General features: G+C 44.1%; 1 protein-coding gene across 6 annotated transcripts in view; it reads left to right on the top strand.

The window, feature by feature from the left end:
* LOC147662125 (deoxyhypusine synthase-like) overlaps window positions 1-18,392 on the top strand; it is a 181,260-nt gene that overhangs the window by 49,365 nt on the left and 113,503 nt on the right. For all 6 annotated transcript variants that reach the window (XM_086951092.1, XM_086951090.1, XM_086951089.1 and 3 more), the window contains exon 3: window positions 7,049-7,213. In XM_086951092.1, coding sequence (XP_086807218.1) covers window positions 7,049-7,213 — 165 coding nt within the window. The remainder of the gene's footprint in view (window positions 1-7,048; window positions 7,214-18,392) is intronic.

Raw genomic sequence — 18,392 nt, 5'->3', positions numbered from 1 at the left:
ACAGCGAGCGCGATCGCGTACGCGTGCGCGTTTCAAATCGCCCTCCAAGGCGATGCGCGCGGCCAGGAGTGTCTCCTGGGAAGCACACTCGCTAACAATAAGTTCTCGGCGACAACGCGCTTCGCGCGTTTAGCCGAGACCTAATGAACATACATTAAGGGTTAGACCCAACTTAACCCCCCCTATCAATGTTTGGTCTAGACTTACAATCATCAAGTCTCCTTCCCCGATCCTCCTAGTGGCAATAGCAATCCCTTCTCTTCCTCGCCCAGTTCTAAACCATTATATTTTATCCATGGTGCCCATATCTTCTAAACCTCCGGGGGCAACCCCTCGCTGCCTGGTAGGTTTTGACCTAAAAATGAAGATGCCCATTTATAGCATGTCATCACATTAAAAATATTACACATTAAAAATAATGTAAAACAAGATACCACATACAAAAAACAAGCAGCGGTGCAGTGTTCTAGTGTATGTAACATGCAAAGGTTAAACAAGTGCGGGTAAGGCATTTAAAACAAGTGCCTACTGGCTGGCAACTATTTGTTTACTGGGATTATACAGGAATTTTCATATCCGGTCTAAATTGGACCCCTTGGGAAGGCTGAAAGACAGTACAATTTAGCTGATTGTTGACTTCTGACCCTGAGAGTGGCGTCATCAGGAGTAGATCAGAAACACTCTAAGTGCCAATCCTTAATATAAAATAAATTCCTGGTGAGTGCGGAAAAAATGAAAACAAATTATCACCAGAACTGAGAAGTAGAGTTAAAGAGGATATTGCTTCAATAAAGTTCTCATAGCGGACCGACCGGTTGTAGAAGGCATCAATCTGATTAAAAAAAAAAAAAAAAAAAAAAAAAATATATATATATATATATATATATATATATATATATATATATATATATATATATATATATATATATATATATATATATATATATATATATATATACACATATATATGTGTAATGAAATCAAGAACTCAGTTTTTGACTCATTCATAGTCTGTCAATTATTATTTTTGGACCTCTGTATCGACTGAGCAGTAGGTCTCCTGCTCTGAAGATCCAAGAAATATAAATACCACAGCAGTGAAGTCAGTAGAAGATGGTTCCAAAACTGCTAGCAGCTAAGGACATGTCTGAATGTAAATGTTTACTAATTAGAATTATTTGGAGAAAAAAATATTTGAAAGAAATACCTATGGGATTCTACAGCTGACCAACTGTGGATTTAAAAAGAAACTGTTAAGAATGATTTTAGGCAACCTATGATATAAGATGCGAGTCATGTCTCTTCCTGGATGGGAAACCCTTGTATCTTTCCATTGTGGAGGAGTTAAAGAGAGTGGTCTAGAGGAGCAGGGACCCAATCCTCCATGATACCACAAATTGAAGAGTGAACATCCATAAGAGTTGTTGCTATGTCCTGGTAAGCTCAAATGGATAAATTCTGGTTGTCTAGAGGTAAATTGTTTTCTAAAAGATTGCAGTGGATTTTTGCTGCCTTCTCCAAGCAGTAGCAGTGCCGCGTTTCAAATTGGGCAACGGCTCATACACTCTGAGAGGTCTAAGCTGGCCTACTTTATCCAGCTTGTCAAGTGAACCAATATAAGTGAACCGGGAACCGATCCAGACTAGAGGGCCACATTGATAACCTTTCATCTTGGAAAAAAATAGTCCACATAAAGCTTGTGCATTACAGCTCTTCATTACATCTAGGTAAAATCTTAAACACCAGAGAACCTGGAAAAATAAACCTTGTTGTATGCGGATATCTCGTTGGAGGCCTACAATGCTATTGTGGTGCTACCAGCCCTTCAGAGAATATTACAGTAAGCTTTATTATTCTTTCATGCATTTTCCAGCCAACTAGTGGGCTGCAGGTGAGCTGCATGCACAGCCAGGATTGTACTTTCCATGGTCAACACCACCCCGTCTTGTCCTCCTGTTAAAATCAAAAGTTGGAATTGACCTATCTTGCTTAGGCGCACAGTTTAAAACTTCAGAAGAGACACCTCTGCGAAGTAGGCCTGCAGAGAATTACTGCAGTGATAAATAATTGGAGCATGTGGGATTAGGGTTGGGGTTAGGGATTAGGGTTGGGGTTAGCTAATGATTTCAGCATTGTGAAAAGTTGATTAACCAGTAGTTGCGCTTTTTGGAATTAAACGCTCTTATTGCCTGCATATTTGATGCTTCAGAACTCAGTTTGAAGAAGTTTTAATGTCTTTGACTTTATCAGTCGGCCTTCTTTAACTTTGATGTGAGATTTTTCCCAACATTGGTTTTAAATCTCGTCTAGGCAGGTGAGAACTATTTATTTCCCCTCTTATAAGCCACTGCTTTTTTAGGTCAAGGCATACCAGACAGATCAGCTGTCCGGTTTGCCAAAGACATCTTGGGTACATTCGGAAAGCTAACCTAGGAATACAATTCCGCCCGTTGCTAGCCGATGGCTTTGTAACTCACATTTCAGGCTTTCTATTTGCTGGCTTCATTTGCTATAGTTCGTCTTTCCCGTTGCTAAAAACTTGTTTACTGTATTCTTCCACAGACTTGCTTTCTTTAAACAGGTCTTTAAATCTTATTCGTAACCTGTCACATTTGCTGTGCCTGTCACATTTGCTCTGCGTTTAAAGACCGAGATCAAATGTCAAGCTTTCTTTTGGTGCTTATTTTTCTTTCTATGATTTCAAAGTGAGCAAATAAATGTGCTAATCCTGCTGAGTACCCATGTAAAAGGAGAGGGTATAGTATATTTTTTTCTAGCACACAACAAAATAAAACGAACTGTGCTGATGTTTCAGAATATATCAGCATTAGTACAAATGGAGCACATCTTTTGCAATTCTGAAATGTGGTGGAAACATTTTTGAATATGATCAAAACTCATTAATACACTAGGTAATTAAATTTGCACATATTATCGTTTATGTGCAGTAAAACTGTATTTCAGCGCAAATGTAAAGGTCTTTTTAATAGAAAATATGTTTTCTGTAATTGGCGTTACTTAACCATGCATACTCCACATTACGCCACTCCGCTCTATGCCAGACTACGCCCCTCCACTCCAATCTACCCCACTCCAATCTACTCCACCCCACTCTAATCTATCCCACTCCACACCAGTGTACCCCAGTCAACCTCATCCCCACTCCGATCTTCCCCGATCTACTGTACTCCAATCTATCCACTCATTTTACCCCACTCCACCCCAATTTACCCACTGCCCTCTACCCCACCTCAATCTACTACACAACTCTCCAGTCTACCAAACTTCAATCTGCTGACTTCACTCTACCCCACCCCAATCCAATCCACTCCACTACGATGCATTCTACCTCACTCCACTCAGTCTAACCCAATCCACCCAAAACTGTTCTAATCTACCCCTCGGTACCCCAATCTACTGCACTCCTGTCAAATATACCCCATTATGCGCCAATCTATCCCACTTCAATGTACCCCAATCCACCCCACTCCAATGTACCCTAGTTCAACCCACTCCACTCCAATCTACCCCACTCCATTTCAATTTCCCCACTCCACACCAAATTCAACTGCAATCTATCCAACTCCACTCTAATCAACTCCACTCCAATCTACCCTACTCCACTCCAATCAATTTAGCACACTCCACTCTACCCAACAACCCCACACTCCACTCTACCAAATATAAGCTTATAAGCCAAATATAAGCGGTATAAGCTTAAAAAAATTAATAAAATCTACTTACCCCACCCCACTTTAATCTACCCCACTCCAATCTACCACACTCCACTCAAACGTACCCCACTCTTATCTAATCCACTCCACCCCAATCTACTCCACTCCAATCTACCCCACTCCACTCCACCACACTACAATCTATCTCACCCCACTCAAATTCACCCTACTCCAGTCTACCCAGTCCATACTACCACACTCCAGTCATTCCTCTTCAATCTGCCCCCCTCCATTCCCATCTATCCTACTCTAAGCCACCCAATATACCCACTCCACTCCAACCTAATCTACCCCACTCCACTCAATCTCATTCCTCTCCAATCTGGACTCCAGTGCAATCCATCCATTCCACTCCAATATACCCCACTCCACTCCACCCCATTTCACGTCTTACTACGACATGCTACTCAAATCTACCAGATTCCACTCTAACCCTCTCCACCCTAATCCACCTCACTCTGATCTTCCCAACCCCACTCCACCACAAATTACCCTACTCAAATCTAGCCCAACCAATCCACCCCACTCCAATCTACCCATTCTATCTATGCCAATCTCTACTGTACTCCAATATACTCCACTCCAATCTACCCCACCCTAACCCAATCTACTCCCCTTCAATCTAGACAAATTCTAACCCACTCAATCCACTACAATCTATCTCACCCCACTCCAATCAACCCAGTCCAAAATATCCCACTCCAGTCCCCCCCATTCTAATCTACCCTACTCTAAGCCACCCAATCTACTCAACTCCAATCTTCCCAATCCAGTCTCCCCCACTCCACTCCATACTACCACATGCTACTCAAATCTACCCCTCTCCACCCCACTCTGATCTGCCCCACTCCACAACGTACCGTACTCAAATCTACCCCATGCAATCCACCCCACTCCATTCTACACATTCCAATCTATGCCAATCTCTACTGTACTCCAATCTACCCCACGGTAACCCAATCTACTCCACTCCAATGTACCCCATTCTAACCCACTCCATCTACTACAATCTATCTCATCCCACTCCAAACAACCCAGTCCAAAATACCCCACTCCAATCTTCCCATTCCAATCTACCCCACTCCACTCTACCCAGTCTTCCCACCCCACTCCATATTACCACATGCGACTCAAATCTACCCATCTCCACCCCACTCTGATATACCCCTCTCCACCACAAATGACCCTACTCCAATCTACCCCATTCATTCCGGCCCAGCCCAGTGCAATCTACCCATTCCAATCTACTGCACTCCAATCTACCCCACACCACTCTATCCTACTCCACTCCACCTCACATTACCCCATCTACCCCACTTCAAACTACCCCACTCCTATCTATCTCACTCCAATCTGCCTCACTCCACTCAAATCTACACCACTCCACTCCAGTCTACCCCACCATAATCCATCCAGTCTATCTCACTTCGATACCCTACTTCACCCTAATCTACCCCACTCCACTCTGATCTACTCCTCTTTTCTCCAGTTTACCTCACTACATTCTTCCTCAATCCACTGCACTCCACTGTTCCCCAATCTACCCCAATATATCCTACCCTAATCTACCCCTCTCCACCCCAATCTGCCCTACTCCAACCCAGTCTATCCCAATCTACCCCAATTCGGTCTACCCCACTCCAATCTGCACCAATTTACTCCACTCCTCCCCAATCACCCACACTCTACCCCATTCCAATCTACCTCACCCCATTCCAGTCTCCTCCACAGTACTTCAATCTACCCCACTCAACTCCAATCTACCCCACTTCAAACTACCCCAATCCATTCCATTCTACTATAATCCACCCGATCTACCTCACTCCAGCCTAACCCACCCCAATCTACCCGACTTCACTCCAGTCTACCCCAGTCTACCCCACTCCACTCTTCCCCAATCTACCTCACTCCAATCTACACATATATATCCCACTCCACTCTACCTCGCTCTACCCTACTCCTATGTACCCAATTCCATCTACCCCAATATACTCCAGTTTACCCTACTCCATGTCAATCTACCCCGATTCAGTCTATCATACTCCAATCTACCATGCTAAAATACTTAACTCCCCATCTCCAGTCTACCCTACTCCACCCCTTCCATTCTACTCCACTCTACTCCCACTCTATGCCAATCTACCCTACTCCACTGCACCCTAATCTACCCATTCCACTCTACCCAAATCCACACCTCCCTACTAGCTTTTAGCCATGCTGAACAGCATCCACACTCGTTTGCAACAGGGCGAAAAACATTACCAAAGCCAATAGCTCTCACATCGGCAAGACCAATTGGCTTTGCCAATGCTTGTCTAACTTTATTATGTACAGGTCTGAAACTAATCCATATTTTCTACGCCATTTTCAAAATGTAAAAAAATCTATTTCACTTAAACTACATACATCATACTATCCCCTTTTTAACTTTTATCAAAAAGTGTTGCTGATAACCGTGTATGACAACAGTGTAGAACATACACTTGTAAATGGGTAACAAAGGAGAAGTTTTTCACTCAGTGCTTTGAATGATATTGTTAACGCTAGATTTGTTTGCTTTCGCTGTGATGTCACTTAGAGCCCCCTCTGTTGACAAGATAGCAATCAATAATTCTAAGTAAGTGTATTGTTATGTTATTGCACAGCCACTGCTCCCTTTCAGGGCCCAAACTGTTTGCCTTAAGTGGTCAGTGCCCATGAGCTGCTCTCATGGCCCTTTTATAGTGGGGTAGCTTTTTGGTGATTATTCTCACCATTCGGTGGATGAGAAATGCAGTCTGTGCTGCATATTTGTTGATGATGCTTAAGGATCTTCCGTTCAAGGTGTGGGTGTATGTTGTTGAGGGCCGTGGCTTAAGCAGCAGTCAGATTGGTGTTTTCTCCCCTCTACATTGTGACAGACTTGCTGAAAACAATTTAGCATACAGTACCCAAAGAAACTCTTTGTGCTCTTTTTGACACAGGGTCTGTCATAGTATTGAAGAGTGAGACTTTTAGTTCACTTGTGTTAACTCAAGAGGAGTGGGGTAGAATACTGGTACTTTTTATTATTCGATCCCATGGTAGTTGTGCAAAGACTATGGTTTACTTAGGACAACTTATGGCTTGCCTCCTAACTGATACGAGAAGCTTTAATCATTGGGATGCGTAGTGGTGTTGGTGCTCTGTGTAATGGGTTTCTCCTTAGGGAGCTTGTTTTCAAATCATTCTGTGGTGTTCCTTTATGGGTTGGGCCGAGTTCTTCGTATATGAGATGTAATGCATCTAGGATGCATATATATGGGCAGCACTGACAGCCTGTCCTCTGTTTATAGATTGAAAAGAAACTGGAGCCACTCAGCAAAGAAAATGAGAATGACATCAACCTCAACTGCTACAATCGAGAGATCAGCGGCTGCACCATCTTCCTCGGCTACACTTCCAATATGATCAGCTCTGGCATCCGGGAGTCCATTCGCTATCTTGTGCAGCACAACATGGTGAGTGAGGACAATCAATTAATCAGTAGATTTGTAGAGCGCTACTTGTCAACCATGAGGGTATTCAGATGCTGGCAGGGTTCAGGTGATTAGCCAGGTCTTCAGATACTTTCAGAACTCTGGAGGAGATGGGGAGGCCAGTAGATGAAAGAGTAGCTCGTTCCATGTCTTCGCTGCTAGGTAGGAGAAGGGGTGACCTCCACAACCAGGAACTTGAACTGTCATCTTTTCTGTATAGGGATCCTGTGGATGGTAGAGGCTAGTGTACATCCGCTGTGGATTAATATACAAGGTGGTCCCTGCTAGAGCTCACACTTTTTCCATCTAGTCTAAAGACCAGGTGCAAGAAGCATCTGTATGTGGACGGTGACCCACTAGAAATAGTGACCGAGTTTGATTATCTGGGTATCAAACTCACACAGAATATTAGCTGGGTCCCACAAGTGGCCAAAGCGCAGTTAACCCTGATTTTTCAAACGTCAAGCATATCGAAAATTTACAGGAAAACTATATCCAGAAAAATGACACCAGCACTAGAGATCTATAATGCTAAAGCTCTAGGTGCGACCCTGTAAGGTGCAGAGCTCTGGGGCTGCTCTAACTGTAGTAATCTCTCCATCACTGAACAAACATGTCTTACATCACTAGTGAATCTACCAGTGTCTACCCCATTGACTCCATTCTATTTAGATCATGGCCAGAAGAGAATTGCACATAAGATTGCCCTGCGGATACTCCTGTTTTGGCACCGGTTATAGTCTACTGCAGCACTGGTTTCCTATAGGGTGGGTGTCCGTGCACTAATGACAACATCTTGTGTAAACAAGATTCCTTGGATGCTCACAGTCAATAACTTGCTACTCAAGCTAGGACTGGTTGCTCATTGGCGTGAACAGGAAACCTTTAGCCAGATTAACAAATCCTGTCTTAAAGCAGAATATTGGGTTTAGTTGAAACTGATTTGATAACGAATTTCAAGGGATCACCTTCGATTGCTTTTATGAATTTTAAATAGACAGCATCATTAGAGTCCACACTGGACAAAATTGAACCACCACTAGCAAGGAATCTATACCTACGGTTTAGGTATGGTTGCCTACCTGTCAATTGTTTAAAAAAAACTGGTGCAAAGCAGGAGCGAGTGTTGAAGAATACTGCCCCTGTGGTCAGTGGGTACCTGAGTCACCTGAACAGGTCTTATTTTTTTGTCCCCTGTACCACCAATCTCAAATTAAATGGATTGCCCCCTTTGTAAAAATTTGGCATTAAGGAGGTACAAGGAAGCCTATAGAATACTGCAGTTAAACACTACACGTAAGATTGTATTTTGTACAGCCAAGTTTTTAATGGCTATGTGGATCAGGCGCATTAAGTACTCTCCTGATAGCTTCTAGGGTGTAGCTCCCAGGGTGCACCACACTTTATGGCGCCCGCCAAGGTTCTATTGTAGGCCATTTGCTATTTTAAATTAATTTAGTTACTAATATATTTTATTCCCCTTTTAAGCATGTTATGATGTCGTTTTTTAAATTAAATAAATTGTGTAATTGTTAGCCTTTAATTATGCTGCTATCATAATGATCCTTCCTTGCGCTCAAACACTAATGCACTTTGACTGACCTGTACTGCGACTGTAGATAGACTGTGAATGTTTATTTATAATGGCATGTCTTATTTGTATTGTGTGTTTGTAATTATCTTGTTTTACGATGTACTACAGTGATTGAAATAAAATTCTTGATGATGACTATGATGCTAGTGCTCACACTGCAGTGCCCGCCCTGTTCCGACTGGTCTGAGGCAAAAAGTGTCCGCCTTCCAGATCACATCTTAATCCTTGTAACATAACCTCTTCTTTTAGTCACCTAAACACGGGTTGAACTCGGGTGGCATTTGTTTTGACTACATAGTCTTTATCAATGTAAACCTTTTTTCTCTTGGCAGTTATTGTCTTGTTTTTCAGGAGTTCACACGTCCAACTTTTAAACTGGATTCAAGCTTCCCTGGCGGTGTCCTGAAGTGATCACCCTTGTGTATCGCCGTGTGTACATGATGCCAGAGAAAAGTAAACACATTGAAACTAGTGCAGATGTGATAAAAATTCAAGAGAGGGCAGAAAGGAAGCTGGACAGACAGCACTGCCTTGAACTTTTAGTGCCATGCTAAAGATTGTCATAACTTGCCCTTTTGATGACATTTGATTAATGAAAAGAAAAGATAGACGGGGGGGACCTCTAGCTATGCTAGTGGTCTTGTGGCATACCATTTGCATGATGGTCTTTCAAACTCTGTTTCACACTAGGATGTTGGTTGTGCTAGAATACTAGTAGATTTATTGTTTGGTACCACGGCTAAGAAAAATAATTTAGCACCCTCATTTCCTTGGGCTGGGACCTTACCCATACCCTGATTAAGATATTGCAGAGTCCTTTATAGATAACTATTTTTACATCAACGCTGACTTGCTTGATGAAATTACCTATTTGATGAGCTTATAAGTTGTCTAATGAGTCCTCTGATGATTAAGCCCTCCACATCTATCACATCGCATGTAGTTTTACTACTATAACTCATTCTCCTTAGTGGCTCTGTTCACCCGTTAACACTTTTGTACTGCTGCACATGAACTTATTGTACTAGAAATGTGCCAGTAACTTTGCTCTCTCTCTCTACTAAGAGACTATTCATAACTAAAGCAACAAAAAGAGAAGTACCCAGCCCTGACCTAATAGAGGCTCACTAGGGCAGGTCTCCAGATGGGATTCAGGCAAAGGCGGAGGAGAGAGTGCACTACATCAGACAGTCCTTGGCGTGCAGCAGCACACGTGGGGTCAGGAGTGTGCAGTGTGACTCTTAGAGTATATCCATTCATATCCCTTCCTTATGTGTATAGAGATAACTCTAATCACTAGTATATGCAGTAGACCTTTGTACTCTCTACCATTCCTATGTGACTTACAGTATATCCATTCGTATCCCCTCCCTATGTATATAGAGAACTCTAATCACTAGTATATGTTGTGCTCTCTACCATTCCTATGTGACTCAGAGTATATCCATTCTTATCCCTTCCCTATGTATATAGAGATAACTATAATCACCAGTCTCTTCTTTGTGTGACTTTACATCTTGTACATTTGCAATTTTTTTTCCTGTGCGCATCTTTTATGTAACACATGTAATCCTAAGTCCTTATGTTTTGCAACTGGTTCTTATGTAAAGCGCTCTGACACCTTCGGGTAAAGTTCGCGCTATATAAAATCGCATTAAATAAAATAAAATAAAAAAGTTACTTCTCGTATGGGCACCTCCCTGGATGATGATGATCTTGTATCCTTGCTCCACTTGTGACATCATGTAAGTCCCCACAGAACATAAATCCAGGGTGCCATTCTCTGGAACACTGTCTGCTTGCACTTGGAAAAGCATAAATGCCCCAAGTTTACATAATCATACCCCAAAAAAATGTTTGCCACACAGTCATTGTATTGTAAACATATAGTCAGGTCTATGTGCTTTGTCAGTGCTCATTTAATTTCCAGTCGAAGTGGGATACAAAGTATTGAGTTTCTTCCTGCGCTCGCCAGTAGGACAAAATAGAGCTTTGTGTGCCGCTTGCTGTCTGCCAGGGTTGAGTAAAGCTGTTAAGCTTCTTGTAATCCCAGGAACTGAAGTCTAGTAATGCTATAAAGGAGATAAGGTGGGTCAGCTGGGGCACACACTCTGCTGCGTGCTACTGCTCATCTGCTGCCAAGAAGGAGTCCTAGCACAACCCCGCGCGTTCTGTGATTCAGCATTTGCAGACAAATCCTTCAAATGTATCCCCCATTGAAACTCCACCCCCAGACTGGCCAAGAGAAATGACATTTGAAAATTCTGTTTAGATACTTGCCTTCAAATGTCTGCAGTTGATCACTAAAAAGACTGGCAAAACTGAAACTCGCAAAAGTTGTGAAATGAATAAAGCTGTCATGTCCCAAGCACTGTTGACCTAACCATGCACTTCTTCAATGGCCTACTCATCCGTATTCTAGCTGGTGACTTGATCACGCCATGCTAGAGTTGCTGGCCTTGCCTGACCAGATTAAGAGTGCCATGATTGCTGTCCTTGCTTGCTCCGTGGTTGCTGTCCTGGTCCAGTGCCCAGTAAGCCTGTAAGCCAAGCTACAAGTGTGGTGTCTAGCCAGAGCTAAGCCTTTACACAAAATGGGACGGAAGGCCTTATGATGCTCCATTTATGTTGAATTTGACCCAGTCTCGATATGAACAGAGTTATTCTTATAAGAAAACAGAATGATTATGTGTGGGGTGGTGTGAGGCAACAAGGAATAACAGAATGATTATTTGTGTGCCAGTGAAAGGCTTTCTTAGCCTTCTGTCGACCTTTTACTAATTACACAAGGCTTCTGCCAAGACAGATGACCTTTATTTGTCATTTATCAAAGACCCTTTCAGACTGTCCTAACCGCATTTAACCAGGCTGAACTTTTTGACCTCACTCTATCAGTATGTTTCTTCCCATTGAATCATGCACAGTAGGGGCCTTGGTGTCCTGCTTGTGCCATAAATTAGATCTTCCAGTGTAGAAGTAACCAAACTTGACTTAGAAATGGTATGGTGACGCAACTGGTACAGTTCTCTTTGGGTAAAGGTGCAGCAGTGACCCTTGTAATGTAAGGAGTAAGTTAATGGTAAGAATGCACAAACATTCAGAATTTCCAAGGGTCAGTGGAATCCAATATTGAACTCTACCAGCAGTAAACATTTGAGATGCCTCAGGTGACCAGGGTGCCTATAACCTAGGTTAGACACTGGAGAAAGCCTTGTGTGGGCCTTTGAACGAGGTACTGGGAAGGGGAGGCATGGCAAAGCCAGTCCTTTGGCTCTAACTGTTCACTTAGGACAATATTTCTGGTTAAGAACTTAGAATTGCAATTGCAAGGCAAAGATTATCCCTCACCAAGCACTATTCAGTGCAGAGAACCCCACTCTACTCGGCCTACGGTGGCACTTGGAGACGGACCTTGAGAAGGGCTGAGGTTAATTTGTAAAATAATAAGTGCCGGTGCTCTCGTCATGAGTTAGTTTCTACCAGCCCATTTCTCCTGTTAGAGCTGCCTAAAACAGACGCCATTAACCGCATCGCTGCGGCGGCTTTTGCTGCTGTGTGCGGCAAATTTGAAAAAGCCGCATTACATGACGAGCACAGCTCGTCATCCGCACACGACCACCGTGGCTGATGACGAGCTGAGCTAGTCATCAGAAGCGAAGAGGTTAAACCCTACAAGTGGGGAGAGGATGTGGTGTAATTGCCAAAGCTGCTGAGCTGGAGAACCAGGTTTTTTTATTGTTTGTTTATTTGTTGATGCGTATCAGATGGCTCCCTCATGTTCAGGTTAATTTTCGATCAACACAACATGACTATACAGCATTAGGTAACTTTAATCACACCCTAAGAAAGTTTTAATTTGTAAACAGGTTTCCAATGTACTCGAATTCACAACATCAACACTCGTTTTAAATATCAGTCACCGTTTCATGTGTACTGTAATGTGTTTTTATATTTCTTGTGTTTTAATTTAAAGGCATCTGTTACCAAACCCGTTTCAGGTGTCCATGTCTCGGCGCACAGGCGATATTTCTGTGTGATTTTGAATTTCTCCAAGGAAGCTGTTTTGGCAGCATAGGATATAGTTTTTAGTATAATCTTTTCCATTTCAGGGAACTAGGTTTAAGTCTGAGTCGACCACATTTTGTTATTCTCGACTAATCCCTTTATCTCCCTGTGCCTACTGAAAATGAATGTGTCCTTCCTTAACTGGTGCTCAAGAACCGGTGTGGATGATTAAGTGCCGGTGCTGAGCACCGGAAAGCACCGGCTCAAATTAAGCACTGGAATTTTGGATCTCAGCTGGTGATTACAGAGCAAGGGAGGAGAAGCAGTGATGCTGTGCCTTGTACTTTTCCTTTTAGAACATTAGTTACAGTCAGAGCTTACAGCTGCCTTTCTGATGAGCAAGGGGTCGGCCAATGCTGATCCTTCTAAACATTCAGCCGATGCATCTGCAGTTCTTGGAGTTCTGGTTGGGACTGCCCCTTTCCCAACTGGGTGCAAATCCCAAATTCACTAGTGTGGTCAGGGTCTTTGTCTGATATCTAATTGTTATTCCTGCGCTGCCTTCACACACAGCCCTTTTTAGGTCTCGAGTGGGCGTGGCAGCGAAGCTGCCCCGCCTCTCCGAGAGATCTTGTAAATACAAGATTTCTAAAAGGGACTGTAAGCCCCGCCCCTCCTTTCCATTTGGTAGCGTCAGCGTTTATGATAAACGCTGGCTTCCAATGGAAAGGAGTGTTTCTGGGTGCCGCCCTCTCCGTATTTCCGACAAGCCCCTCCGGACACGGTGGCCTGCTTTACGACTGTGGTAAAGAATTTTCTTATCTGCTTGTTTATTTAACAAGCAGATATCATTCTTCACCACAGCTGTGAAGCAGGCATCGAGCACAGAGGCGCACAGGGTCACAAGGAGGCCAGTGGGATCCAGGCAGACTTTGTGTTTTGCACGGGCAGCCTCTCCTCGCTTGAGCCCCCCACCTCCTTCGGAGCACACTATACAGAGCCCAAGCCAGGGCATGGACAGGCTCCTGCCTGGGAAAGGGCTGGCGTGCCAGGTGTCGGAGGGGCCCCGCCGAGGAGGGACTCTGTCCTTGCTGGACACCGAGGCCCTGAAATGGGGCTGGCTGGGTTTCCTAAATTGCTTCCTCCTACTAGCTGCTAACTAGCTCTGCTCTGGAACGCATGAACCCCTACCTCCCCTTGGGTTCCCTCACCGTCTCTGGAAATCGTGACATGTTCATCATATACCGACCTTTGCTCGGGCAGATGATGAACCATCGGGACTCTTCTGGCAAATCCGCGATTCCGGGTCACCCATAAATGGTGGACACCAAAACCACCCGTGGGACAGAGCGAAGAACGTCAAGAGACTGCTGGGAACAGGAGACAGTGACACGAGAATGTCACCAGTAAAAAAAAAAAAAAAAAAAATTAAAGTGTGCTATGTTAAGTCATTTGATGTCATTTGAGTTGTCAAGTGTTAGGAGAAAAGGAGTGACTGGCGAGGGGGGGGTCGGGTCAAGTTCACAAAGCTACCAGAGGTGGTGAAGCTCAAAGCTATTCCAGTTTGGAGTCAGAACTGAATGCCATTTCCACTACGCTTTCTGTGTATATCAAAGGTTTGTTGTGCGAGGAGTGTGTACGCCCTCCTAGAAAGGTCATAGAAGGTTGAGGTGCTGTTTTCAGTCGCCTTAAGACAGAAGCAGGCAGTGCATCCTCAGGCCACCTGGCCATTATAAAATACACCCATTAAGCCCTGTGTACATATCCATCAGTGCGCGTCCAAAGCTGCTGCCCCCCACATCCCCTGTACCCCTCCACCCCAGCCTGCTGCACAGCCTCTGCACCCCCTATTCAAGGAAGGCAGAGAGGACATGAAAAGGAGGCCTAGAGAGGACGGTCTGTGTGCCTTTCCCAAACCTGCACGGGGGGGGTACAACTCTGTGTGTACCCAGGGTCGGCGCTAGGCATGGGCAGCGTGGGCAGCTGCCCAGGGCCTCGCACCAGCATGGGGCCTCACACTGGTGATGTGTCCTGTCGGTTCCCTGGCGATCCATTTCAAAGAAAGGTGTCCCCTTTCTTTGAAATAGAGGGGCTCCCCTCCCTTGGCCTCTCAGGGATGGTATCTGGATACGTAAGGGAGGGAGACGCTACCTTCAATTGAAAGGAGACCCATTCACAGACACTGTGGGAGACCCATTGTCTATCATTTTGGCGCCCTCATAGTTTTAACTTTTAGCCCACAAGCAATTCTCACACCTATCGCACTGAAGGTGTGAGAAATGCTTGGGGGCTCAAAGTTAAAACTGTGGGGGGCGACAAAATGATGGACAATGGGTCTCCCACAGTGTCTATGAACGGTCTCCTTGCAAGGGGCCACTTATCTACATAGAGGGGCTTCGCACATTTTCTTTTAGCTCGGGGCCTCGCAAATCCTAGAACCGGCCCTGTGTGTACCACTCTTGACACCTGGCCGTGATAATGTCAGAGAGATCCCACACACCCATCGCTTGTGCTCTGCAGCGGCCCCGTGTTTTGGGCAGCAGGCAGTGGAATTTATGCGGGGCAGGCCTCTGACAGCCTGCGTGCGTGGTTGTCAACAGCCGCTTCTGATAATTGAATGCAGCGCAGCTCAGTCTTGGCTCGTGCTCTCTCCCGTCGTTGCCAGAGTTGCCAGAAATAGTACGATAAGTTCTATGGGTTTCACTTCCAGACACAATCGATGAGCAGCCCTAGAGGTAATCTTTTTTTTTTAATAGATCAGCTTTGCTGATTGCACGTATTGTAAATGATATCTGCGAAATTATTCACCGGCTGCTGGCAGCATAAAAAATTATGAAGACGCAGTGAAGGCACCACGGAAATAGCGTCCCCTTCTCCAGAGTCCTTTCAATATTTGTCTTTCAGCGTAACCAGTAAGATGAAAACATTCAGAGAGATTTTCGGGCTCCTTGTAGAAACCGCACCCTTTCAAGTGAAGATTAATAAGGGTACAATAAATGATCCAGATCTGTCCGGAGGACGGGGGCATCATACCCGGTCTGGCATTTACACCCATGCTTTGCCGGCATCCGGAGGGAATTGGGACAGTTAAAGACAAGCCGGAGGAGGCAGGAGATGAAACGCATAAAAGGATCTGGGATTAGAACGGGGCATAGAGTGCAAGAAAGTGTAGGAAGGAGAATGAGAGGAAGAGGGAGAAGCGGTGTAGGAAGGAGAGTGGAAGAGGGGGAGGCAGAAAGGAGGACGAGGAAACGTGGAAGGGGATGAACGAGGCCTTAGAAGTGAGGAGAGGTATATACTGAAAGGTGAGAAAAAGAAGGTGGGCAGAGGAAGAGAGAGGTTAGGCGGTATGAAAACCAGCATTTGCAATGCAATAGGTCTCGCATTAGGAAAGTTTGAGCTATTGTTCTTGTAAATGACATTTTTTTAATTTGTGTTGGTTTTGAAAATAGCTAAATTAATAGCTTTGTCATTTACAATGCCAATAGTTATAACTTTTGCAAATGTGACACCTATAGCATTTGTAATGCAACATGTTTTGTATTTACGTGACTTAGATGTATTGATATTACAAATAAGAATGGCTTTTAATTTTTTTAAATAATTAATACTTAAATAAAGTGATTGTAATTTATAATGGCAATAGCTTAAACTTGCTGTGGAGGCCCAGAGTGATGCTGTGGAGGCCCAGAGTGATGCTGTGGAGGCCCAGAGTGATGCTGTGGTGGTGCTGAGCGTTGCTGTGGTGGTGCTGAGCGGTGCTGGTGCTTTGAGTGATCCTGTGCACCGAGTGGTGTTGTGGGATAGACGGCACCTACAAAATAAGTGTCCTAATGTAATGAAACTGGTGCTCAGGTAAAGCGCTCTAATGCCTTCTGGTTTAGTTTGTGCTATATGAAATCACTAAAAGAACACATAACAGTGGCTATAGGCACTCTGTAACATTTTTTATATCAATACACATACACAGGAAAAAGATAGAAAGAAAAGTACATCACTCCAAGCTTGGTACAGCCTCCATGCTGCCTTTCACTCAAATCAAGCACGGAGTCATTTTTCTTATTACAGATTAGAACCGCCGACCATCTAAATAAAAAATGCAAGCAATTGAAGTGCTCTGATGGGGCAGCGGGAGAGTGGAAGCAGCCTCGACGTGGGATTGGTGTGGGAGGCAGGAGCAAGTCAGGAGAGGGAGGAGGGGGAACTGCTTGCGAAATGAAATTAAAAGCGGCTGGCCGGGAAATGCTCTCGGCATTGCGGGGGCAGGGGAAGATAGAAAGAAAAGTACATCACTCCAAGCTGTGCTGCAGGTTTTATGTGAGTTTGTGCTTGGACTAAAATGACTTGAATCTTTTGGATGTACATTGAGAAAAGTGCTCCATGCACTCCAGTCTACCACGAAAATAACTAAAGGCAAGACTCCATACGGTAGAGTGAGATTTAGAGGAATTTTGAACCCATTCAAGTCTAATGTGGTTCTGCTTGAGCTCATAAAAAGGCTTAGTGGTAGATAGTGTATTTCCTGGTCACATCAAGTTCACATTTAGACAAGTGTTTCAGAGGGTTGAAGTAAGATGAGCAACCTGCCAGAAACAAATGGGGAAGAAAGGAACTGACTGGGAAAAAGCTGCGGCAGCAATTTAGGGCATTACATCAAGAGTGATAAAAGGATATCGTGCAACACTAAAATGACACCGATATTAGGAACTGTTAAAGAAATCCTGTGGTGAAGATGAATGCTGCAGAGAATGACACCCCATACCAGACTAGAACAAAGAATGATATCAATGCAAACAATATCATTTCATGTTACAGAAAGCTGTGGAAATGTTGGTCCCTACATAATTGACGATGTTTGCACAAAGTGTGAGTGGATCTTCTAAACTGTCAAAAGTAACTTAATCTTCTAATTCTGTATGAGTATTTGTTAGATTCCACGACAGAGAGGGGCTGTGAAGGACGGAGAGGCGACAGGCAGAGGCCACGCATGGCGGATATCAAAGGAAGGGTGGGAGGGGGAAAAAAACTGAATAGCGAGCGAGAAAAGCCAGACACACCAGGGGGGCAGGGAAGCAGATTGCCTTTAAGCTTTAAGCAAGCCCCATTTACAAAAGCTCTCGCGTTTGACGTCCGGAATATTCATGCAGGAGCCATGTTTTGACCCGTTCTTTTAGGAATTGCACTGCACACATAGAGTTCACTGGGAGTGGTCTACTTGTACTCTATTTAACACTTGCAATCGAGAAGCTCAGAGGAAGCCGAAAAAGGGCTACAGAAAATATTTCCTTTTGCTATGTAAATGAGTCACCTCTATAGAGTTTTTGTAAGAAAGCATGTGTTGGAACATAAGCATCTGTGAAAATGTTGTCAATACGACAGTCGTGGAGTTTACTGTATGCAAGCTTACAAAGCCAACCTCGGTCATTGGAGAGGTAAAACACTTTGGAAAAGCATCAACCCGGTGGAAGCATTTGTCATAAAACTAGTACGCGAAGGGATATGTAAACGGCAGGGATAAAACTAATGAGGCTATGAAGTAAACAGTACGAGAAATGCAGCAAG

Source organism: Lissotriton vulgaris, unplaced genomic scaffold (genome assembly GCF_964263255.1).
Source record: "Lissotriton vulgaris unplaced genomic scaffold, aLisVul1.2 SCAFFOLD_261, whole genome shotgun sequence".
In the NCBI taxonomy this organism is placed as follows: domain Eukaryota; kingdom Metazoa; phylum Chordata; class Amphibia; order Caudata; family Salamandridae; genus Lissotriton; species Lissotriton vulgaris.
Note: the sequence above shows the minus strand (reverse complement) of the source record. Positions and strands in the feature narration are given on the sequence as shown.